We start from the raw sequence: 10,557 nt of genomic DNA, 5'->3' as shown, positions 1-10,557 counted from the left end.
TATATTTACCCAGCAATAAAAGACCTGCAGCATGGCTGTGGCTGGCCCGGATCAGCTGACTCAGGCTCACAGGGCTTTGGCTGTGGGACTAAATACTGCAGTGCTGGAGCTTGGGCTCCGAGACCCCATAGGGGCAGAGGAGGAGAGTCACAAAGCCTGAGCTCCAGCCCAAGCCTGAATATCTACACTGCAATTTTTAGCCCTGCAAGCCAGAGTCAATTGACCCGGTCCCTGAGACTTGGTGATGCAGATTTTTCATTGCAATATAGACATACCCTAAGTGTCTAGGCCATAAAGAACAGGCACTGGCTCCTCATGGGCCTAGCAGGGGGTCAGGTTTTCCTTGACCAGCTAACATGTTAAAGCTACAATTTGTCTTGTCTATACTAGGATTTTAACAATTGTTAGCTAACATATGTTAACAAAACACCTCTTTCTTAGTGTAGACAATACTTAGGAAGAATTTCGCTGAGAAGAAAGGGACTTGGCACACTGGATTGCGAGGTCATTCAGTACATAGAGGGAATCATGGAAGGAGGGACATGCCATGAAACAGAATCTGAAACATGGGCCAAAGTGGGATTGTGGAAAGCCTTAGAGGCAAGACGTTTAAGCCATGCAGGCGTTAAAAGTGAGGATGAGGGGGCATCATCCCTTGCTAAATCTTCTGCACCATGACTGTCTGAAGCTAGGGATATTAGTCTGTTAGCTATGCAAAAAACAATATCCTCCACCATAACTGATAAATGTACTTGCTTCTTGGGCACCTCCATAAAATGGGGGAATTGTAAATACAAAATATTTTTGGCAGAAAGTGTCAAAACTGTCAGCTCCACTACAAACTACTATTAGGTTATCAAATATTAGAATATTCAGTTTTACAATCTAGAGTTTTGAATGTTTAAGTATTTCCCTATTTCTCTTAATCAATGAGAGGAAATACAATTACACTTTTCACCAAATCTCTTGGGTAGAGATATTTATAAAAAAAAACCCTGCACTGTGAAGAGAAAGCTGACTCATGGGATCTTAAGCACTGGTGGAAGCCTGTGATTTAAGTAAGCATTGTGCTAGTCCAGGCTTTGAATGGTTAAGATACATAAAGACCTGGTTGATAAACTTTAGGTTGCTAAAAATGTCTAAATATGTTGTTAAAGTTAAAGGCATATTTACTTCCTGGCTGTTGGAACAAGCCCAAATCAGTTCTGTAGAAGACTGTTCAATATTAAGGACATTTAAAGCAGTTTTTCCTTTATATTGCAACCCCTTTCTTATACTGAAGAAGATTAAATATGAACTTCTCTTTTTATCCTGGTTTGGGTGGTGGTGTCCGGGTTGGAAATGAGTGGATGAGGCAGAGGGTGGAAGCAAGCAGACATGTTTTTCTTACTACGCACATTTGGATGTGCCAGTTAAAACCATGCTGATTTGCAAAAACGCTATTTTTTAAAACAAATTCTTTCCAAGATTTGTTATTAAGGAAACCAAAATCTTTATAAATTTTAAAAATTTGTAGCCCCTTTCATGAAAACCATTGATGTTTTCTAACCATAATTTTCACAAAATATTTCTCTAAAAGAGACGGTTTCTTTTTCTGCCTCTTTGCAGACTCCTGTCAGTACTCTGCCATGATTTGATTCACAGTCCTCTCAGGTCCTAGTTGAGTAGTTTCTCTTTGTCACTCCTTACATTCATCAAAGCTTAGGGGAGTTTTAAATGGCTTGTGCACTCTGATAGCAGCCCCTATCAGAAGGGGACAGAAACGGGAAATCACTGTTCTCTGAATCCCTGGGACAGAACTGCAGCGATGAATTAAGTAGCATGCAGGATTCTATGCAGAAATTTAACAGCACAGTCTTCTAAACTGGAGTCGGGGAACTTATTTGAAGAATGGGCCGAGGCACTGAGAGTCAGGGAAAGACGGATGAGACAGCATAGTTCCACTGCATAATGCAGACACTTTTAAAAAGTGATCAGGAGTGCAGAGAGGCCACTCCCACTGTGTATTTGCTACAACATCCAAACATGGACAGCAGATTTGTTGAATATTTTTGCTAACTGATTAGCTGTGAAGATAACGCATGTGATGTTATTCATGGAGGGTGAGAGTGACAACGCACTACTGATCAGTTTGACTGGGGACATTACAAGACAGAGTGCATCTTCTGTAACTGCTCATCATGAAGACTCAGGTTGCTCCAAAACACAGGTTGACAGCCAACAGCTGTAGCACATTGTGCAAATTGCTGTTGCCACTACTAGTGGCACCAAATTTTCCTGACAAGACCAAAACTAAGGGAGAGATTTTTTTTTAAAAAGTGACTAAGGGATTTAGAAGCACATCATACATAGAAAGCCAATGGGATTTGTGCTCCTAAACCCCCTAAGCAGTTTTGAAAATCTTTTCTTAAATGCTTTCCCGACACTGGGTAAATTTAGAATTGATAATGTACAAAGTCAGTGTCTCTTATGTTTAAAAAAAATAATTACAGCATAATGACAGGGTAGTTAGTCACACCTTAAATTCTTTTATCTATTTTAAAAACCAACATGAAATTTTTTTCCCCTTTGAGGAAATTTGCATTAATTTATGTCAAAAAAGATGCTACTGAGATAAACAGAACTTCCAGTGCTAACACAGTGACAATTCCTGCCTTTGATTAGTTAACAATACAGACAACTATATTACTAAACTAATATCCCTTTTAAACATTGAAAGCAATGCTTAGCTTTCAGCTCTCCCGTTTCATTGAGACAGAGTGAAATCCTGGCTTCACTGAAGTCAGTGGCAAAGCTCCCAGTGACTTCAGTGGAGCCATGATTTCACCCAGAATGTTTAAGTGTTCCCAGGGCTGCTCTAACTTTTTTGCCGCCCCAAGCAACAACAAAAAAGAACGCTGCCCCGCCGTAACACCCCCCCGCAGGGGCGCGCCGCCCCCCCGCAGCCCCCCCCCCGAGCGCCACCCCGCTGAACCACCCCCCCCCGGCCGAAAGAAAAACAACCCACCCCCCCCAGCACCGCCTGGCCGAAACAAAAACAACAACAAAAAAACCTCAAGCGCCACCCCGCCGAACCAAAAAAAATAAACAAACCCCGAGCGCCCCCACCACCCCAAGATTGGCCGCCCCTTACAAGGTGCCGCCCCAAGCATGTGCTTGGTTGGCTGGTTCCTTGGAGCTGGCCCTGAGTGTTCCTGAGGAAGGCAAGTGGTGTGGTGAGTCAGTAAGGGAGAGGCAGTCTCTAAGGCAAGTTGGATCTCAATTTTGTGCATTGAAGGTCATGAAAACATCTACTGCAAAATAAATATCAGTGCTCTTCTGAATGTGTAATCTTAATGTAAAAACAACTCTATGTGGTACTATGGAATAATACCAGTTTAATGACATTTAATAACTGCAAATGCATGTCTGGGATTCAGGAAATGACTGAAACAGAGTTCTAAAATGAGCTGTTCAAGTTATCTCCGGTACATGAAATGAATGGCAAATCGTGTCAGAACTACTGCTCAATTTAATAATCTGTTCAAATGATATATTGCCCTTGAATAGCAAAGATGGTGCCCTGACTCTGTTGTCAAGGTCACGGCAATTCAATACAGCCTCATAAGAGGCTTCCAATTGCTACTAATTTACAGAATGCTTTTCACACAATGTGGTTTAGTGCCCTGAATACCATAGTGTCTCTCCTAGAGAACATTAGCTGCATTCACATGGGTGCAAAAATGGGAATGCCCTTGTTCACCTCTGCCTTTTAAGTAAGCAGTACTTACACTGGCTTCACTACACTTATTAGTGTGAGAGCACAATATGTCCTTAGATAATCTTTCAGACATCAGAATCTACAGACTGAATGCCAAGCAACGAGCCGCCTTTCATATTAACTGATATGCAGTAACTTAAAAGGTCCTGTTCTTTGTGTGAAACATAAAAAGGAAAAGGCCAGGTTAAAAGAAGTCAAGCACAGCCTGAATGAAACACCGAGAAAGCAGGGGACTGTGGATCACAGGTTGACACTAACCTTGATGAGAGAATTTGAGTGGTGCAGAAACTGTGCAGTATGCAATATGGGGCTGGGTGAATGTTATATTGCTTTTGTACAACGTAAATATGGCAAACTGATGGACTGAGATTGACTCAAAGTCATTAAGGATATGAAGCGGACACTTCTAAAAAGTCATCTGTCTCTCTTTCAGAGAGAAGAGAGTTAGTCAGTCCTAAAACTTTGATGATTTTTCATATATGCTATTTGGTTTAATTTCAGAGTGTTTCACTTCTGGGATTTCCCATCACTGTTGTAAAGTGGTTCTATCAAATCCATGAATTCTCAATAGGGGCCAGAAAGGAGTGGGTTCAGGCTTAGCATGAGCGCAATCTCAGACAGACTCACTGAATATTAAATAAGCCCTATAGCAGAACAGAGCCAAACCTTACCATTTAAGTTTGGAATCAGGGAAAGGGATGATTTTCCTGTAGGATCTTGAAAGCAGGACCCATAAAGTCCAGAACAAATTTACTCGTGGTCACCATTTTACATAAGAACATAAGAATGGCCATACTGGGTCAGACCAAAGGTCCATCCAGCCCAGTATCCTGTTTACCAACAGTGACCAATGCCAGGTGTCCCAGAGGGAGTGAACCTAACGGGTAATGATCAAGTGATCTCTCTCCTGCCATCCATCTCCACCCTCTGACAAACAGAGGCTAGGGACACAATTCCTTACCCATCCTGGCTAATAGCCATTAATGGACTTAACCTCCATCAGTGTATCTAGTTCTCTTTTACACCCTGTTATAGTTCTAGCCTTCACAACCTCCTCAGGCAAGGAGTTCCACAGGTTGACTGTGCGCTGTGTGAAGAAGAACTTCCTTTTATTTGTTTTAAACCTGCTGCCCATTAATTTCATTTGGTGGCCCCTAGTTCTTATATTATAGGAACAAGTAAATAACTTTTCCTTATTCACTTTCTCCATATCACTCATGATTTTATATACCTCTATCATATCCCTCCTTAGTCTCCTCTTTTCCAAGCTGAAAAGTCCTAGCCTTTTTAATCTCTCCTCATATGGGACCCGTTCCAAAGCCCTAATCATTTTAGTTGCCCTTCTCTAAAGCTTTTCTAATGCCAGTATATCTTTTTTGAGATGAGAAGACCATATCTGTACGCAGTATTCAAGATGTGGGTGTACCATGGATTTATATAAGGGCAATAAGATATTCTTTGTCTTATTCTCTATCCCTTTTTTAATGATTCCTTAACATCCTGTTTGCTTTTTTGACTGCCGCTGCATACTGCGTGGATGTCTTCAGAGAACTCTCCACGATGACTCCAAGATCTCTTTCCTCATTAGTTGTAGCTAAATTAGCCTCCATCATATTGTATGTATAGTTGGAGTTATTTTTTCCAATGTGCATTACTTTACATTTATCCACATTAAATTTCTTTTGCCATTTTGTTGCCCAAACCCTTAGTTTTATGAGATCTTTTTGAAGTTCTTCACAGTCTGCTTTAGTCTTAACTATCTTGAGCAGTTTAGTATCATCGCAAACTTTGCCACCTCACTGTTTACCCCTTTCTACAGATCATTTATGAATAAATTGAATAGGATTGGTCCTAGGACTGACCCTTGGGGAACACCACTAGTTACCTCCTCTCCATTCTGAAAATTTACTGTTTATTCCTAACCTTTGTTCCCTGTCTTTTAACCAGTTCTCAATCCATGAAAGGGTCTTCCCTCTTATCCCATGACAACTTAATTTATGTAAGAGCCTTTGGTGAGGGATCTTGTCAAAGGCTTTCTGGAAATCTAAGTACACTATGTTCACTGGATCCCCCTTGTCCACATGTTTGTTGGCCCCTTCAAAGAACTCTAATAGATTAGTAAGACATTATTTCCCTTTACTGAAACCATGTTGATTTTTGCCCAACAATTTATGTTCTTTTATGTGTCTGACAATTTTATTCTTTACTATTGTTTTAACTAATTTGCCCGGTACTGACATTAGACTTACCGGTCTGTAATTGCCGGGATCACCTCTAGAGCCCTTTTAAAATATTGGCGTTAAAAAATACGTTCCCACAGACAACGTTAAAAGTTTGAAATGATTGTAAATACACATAAGTACTTTGAATGTAAGTTTTAAAACTATAAAATCATTCTCATGACAAATCTCACCCACCCCAGCTCCATTTTTTACTTCACTGGACAAGACTTCAAGTACCAGCACTGCGTGAAATTAAATTTCTTTTAAGAAAAAGGAGTGTTTATGCCCCATTTAATGGATAGTAGACATACACTTCAACTGGTAGCACATACTTGGCAATCCAGGACATAATCACAAGGATCGAACTAAGCTCTTTTAATTTGCATTTTTACCATAGTAGCAGTAAAAATGGTATTATCCTCCTGCCCAGATATAAATCTAATAGTAATATACTCAGTATATACTAAGTCTCTGCCACGTCCATTATACAACTGCCATTTTGCATGTATTTCAGAGCACAATACCAGATGGAGCACATACATAGGACAGTGGCACAATTAATTCCCAAAGATCAGGCAACATCAAGGGTGATAAGGAGTTGGTTTAATTTACTTCTTTTCTATCATGAATAGAGTTTGCCAAGACATTTACCAGTCAAATTCCCAGCAGATGTGTTTGCAAAAAGAAGGCAGAAGTTACAAAAAGAAGGCTGCACACAGCATTCACTAGTTAGGTAAGATGTTGGAGCCAGAGATTGTCTGAGGACTTCATTGTTTACCCTGTCTCACACTGGCACAGGCAAACAGCTGTAAATCCTTTCCAAGTGCAAGGGGAGAAGGCAGTGAATGACAGTCCATCTTGGCACAGATGTCCCATAAAAGATTCTTGATGTGCACAGCCAGTGAGGTTTTTCTGGCTGCTCGATTCTTCTAAAGTAATAAGGAGCAGTCTGTTTTCCTCCTTTCAATTTCTAATTATAACAGCTGTTGGCCTTTAAGTTTGCTCAAAGTCTCTGAAAGCGCTGATGAATTAATTAAAACTTTACAGGAATGGGAAAGTCTCAAAAAATCTAGAGTAGCAGGAAAAAAGCTTCAGCTTAGGTTAGTTTACAGATGAAACATATTTTTAGGGGAATGGGAGAGCCTTTGGTTCTCCGTTCCATTCTTTGGTGTCTGGAGGTATTTTTAATAGAAAAAATAGATACATATAATACAGTCCTATGATTCATTTTAAAAACACCTTAATATCATTGTGACGCTGGCAGACCAGGTGCCAGCTCATGCCAAGGCCCTCACTGAATACTCACAAATGCATAGTTGGAAACCAGTCTTGCTTACTGTGCGTTAGTATTATCAAAATAGATATTAGATGTTAAGTTGATAAAGATGTGTTTAGATTTTATGAAATGCTGGTAAAATGCTGCATGTATTTATCTCACTTATAATCTCTACAGCCCATGGTATAAAGTTATACTGAGTGTTTGCACCATAATCCTCTGTAACTGTGTAACTCACCAAACAGGAAAAGAAGCATTGATTAAGGTACAGTGCTCGTCCATGGCCTACTGAAGGCAAATGATGTATTGTGTAGCATCAAAAGACAGAGACTTTGTGATTGCATTCCTAAATCCTTCCAGGAAGGAGAGATCGATGCATAACTCAGTCCATAACTTTGGACTCTGGAGTGGAAAGGATAAAAATCCCTGACAGGAGAAACTGAATCTTTCTTCCATGTCTGGACTCTGAGGGGCAAAGATTCCTAAACATAAGCAAAGAGATCCCCATGCTGCTTGGCAAGAGTTAGCCCTGAAAGACATTTAGAATTTACAGATTACTATAACTGTCACCATTTGAAATGTAGACTGAAACTTATTTGCTTGCTGTAAACTATAAATAATTCTCATTTCTTTTTCCTAGTTAATAAATCCTTAGTTAGTTTACTCTAGAATTGGCTACCAGCATGGTCTTTGGTATGAGATCCAAGTTCCAAGATCTGGGGTAAGTGACTGGTCTCCTGGGACTTGGAGCAACCAGAATATTTTGTGATTTTTCATGTAAGTGACCATTTATCACTAAGTCCAGCATGCCTGGGTGGCAAGATAGACTAGAGAGCCTAAGGGGTCTGTCTGTAACTCCATGGTAAGACTGCTATAGTGATTCAGGAGTTGACATTAATTACTGGCTTGGCGAAATTCAATGATAGAACATACCACCAGTTTGGGGTGTCTACCCTGTTTTTTGACAGTCTGCCCTGAGCTTGGCATGCACAGTCTTGAGCCACTCCAGACAGTGTATCATGTAAGATGTGTATTAATAATTCTGTGTAAAGCATGAATATCTGAATCTCAAAGGTCTGGATATGGTCCTTTTTTGCCTCTCTGGAGCATTGAGTGAGGATTGTACAATAGGGCAAGGTAGATATATATCACATGTTCAAAGTCCTGCAGTTGCAGAGGTGTGTCTGAGTGTGGGTGTTGATGGAGGGACATGGAGGAGTTATTGATCTTTGGTCTTTCCTGACTTCTTCTGTTAATTTTCTATTGCCTCTGGGTATAACCAGTTCACATGAAGTTTATGAAACAAAATGTTAATGAGAAAAAACAAAAATGAGGGAATTCACTGTGTCAGGAGTTTGCATATATCAAGGCACTGGCACCATGAAGTACTTTGAGGTACTGTAGCTGGGGGCTAAAATAAGAGTACAAAGGCCCAAGGGACTGTAATCCGAAAGGTTATTTTTAAAGTCCTGCTACAAGATGTAAAAAAAATTGGTTTAGTTTAAAATGTTCTCAAGAGAAAGGGACCAAAAACTGGCTGGATCTCCCCCCCTGGAGACTATCCTAGCATAACAGGCATCCTCACAAAAAACTTTTGTTCCAATTTAAACACCTTCATTCCTTCAATTCATGTGTAAAATCTTATCTGAGAGCCCCAAGAAGTCCTCTAGCAAAACCAGGGAAGACTAGAATTGACATTACTGATACTTCTAAAGTTATTAAAAAAAGACAGAAAAATATGTTAAAAAGTCAACCCTTCTTTACAAATCATAATTAAAAAGAAAAATATCTTTTGCATCTCTCCTTTAAGGTGCAACATGTAAAAGGCCAGTGCAATTTTTCCAAAAAGACACACAAATTATATGCCTTCTCTACAGCCTATGTGTATTTATTTATTTCTAATACAACCTGTCACCACAAGGTGTGCATTATTAGGCTATTGATATAAAAGGAATAAATCTGAAGGCAGAATGCATCTGAGAAGTGCACCAGCAACCTGCTGACACATACCCCAGCATGACATGATAATATTAGAGTATGACTCCTTATTTCCTTTTTGTTTAAATTCCAGCTGTGATACCACTAACCAAAGCCAACTTGCAATCAGATCATAGATTGAGGCAAGATGGGGCAATTTTTTTAGGAAAAGAACCCCACTCATTTTTCTTATCATAGATCATCAGGGTTGGAAGGGACCTCAGGAGATCATCTAGTCCAACTCCCTGCTCAAAGCAGGGCCAATCCCCAGACAAATTTTTATCCCAGTTCCCTACATGGCCTCCTCAAGGATTGAACTCACAACCCTGGGTTTAGCAGACCAATGCTCATTTGCATGTGCAAATCTGACCAGACAAAACACTATAGGTACCTAACTAATACCTAATTTATGCATACAATTTGTAATTACACGTATAAAAATGTGCACTGACCTCAAGCCTCCCTTGTTAAAAATCAGATTCTCAAAGCCATCCTGTAATATGCTGTAATGACTATCTGTTCTTTCTGAACCTCCTGTCCTTGTTGTGCATGCACATCATGGTGCACAGAAGATTATAAGGGATTATACCAGGAACAGCCATAGACATCACCAGACATGTCAGTTTCTTACTTTAGTGGCTGTTTCATAGATCATTCCAATCACTACAAGCTCCCTTAATGACACCACTAGTAATAGGAGCTAAATCTCATTTCATAAGGGCTTTGTTATAATGTAAAAAGTTTCAGTAACTTTATATGAAATTCAGTGTTATACCAAATTGCTTTGCAGTCAAGATGGAACATGCTGTTAAATTTGGTCTAGCTTGGGTATTCCTTACCTCCCCCCAGGCAGCAGGTGGGGGCTCCACAGGAGGGTAATATTTAGGGACATCCCATGCCACTGCAGCCATGAACCACTTGAAGTCCTTGCACTTAAGCTGCTTGCGTAGCTCCTTCTGGGCTGAGATATCTCCTGTTGAGAGATGCCTGTACTCAGGCCGCCGCTGGTAAACATACTCTGCAAACTCATCCATCCATGTCTCCGCCACACGCTTCAGGTTCTGTGAAGCAGAAAGAAAGAGTCATTAACCTGTCCATGCTTTGACTAGATGATATAATTGACACTGGAAGTAAAATAACCAACCCTGACTTGTAATCTTATCATGTTTTGGATGGTGGTGTATTAAATAAATGGTAAACCTCTTTGGAATTAAACACTGTTAGGAACATGATTTAATTAGATGGATGGCTTCATGCAGTTTGTTTTTTTAGTACTTCAGTGCAATTGCTGAATGGGGATTTAATTAACCAGATATAGTAAA

General features: G+C 40.1%; 1 protein-coding gene across 2 annotated transcripts in view; it reads right to left on the bottom strand.

The window, feature by feature from the left end:
• GALNTL6 (polypeptide N-acetylgalactosaminyltransferase like 6) overlaps positions 1–10,557 on the bottom strand; it is a 948,073-nt gene that overhangs the window by 27,680 nt on the left and 909,836 nt on the right. For both annotated transcript variants that reach the window (XM_024194141.1, XM_024194132.1), the window contains one exon: positions 10,075–10,296. In XM_024194141.1, the coding sequence (XP_024049909.1) occupies positions 10,075–10,296 (222 nt within the window). The remainder of the gene's footprint in view (positions 1–10,074; positions 10,297–10,557) is intronic.

The sequence above is a fragment of the Terrapene carolina genome, unplaced genomic scaffold (assembly GCF_002925995.2).
Source record: "Terrapene carolina triunguis isolate 2854851 unplaced genomic scaffold, T_m_triunguis-2.0 Scaffold66, whole genome shotgun sequence".
Classification (NCBI taxonomy): domain Eukaryota; kingdom Metazoa; phylum Chordata; order Testudines; family Emydidae; genus Terrapene; species Terrapene triunguis.
The sequence above is the reverse complement of the archived record's forward strand: the minus strand, read 5'-3'. Positions and strand labels throughout refer to the sequence as shown.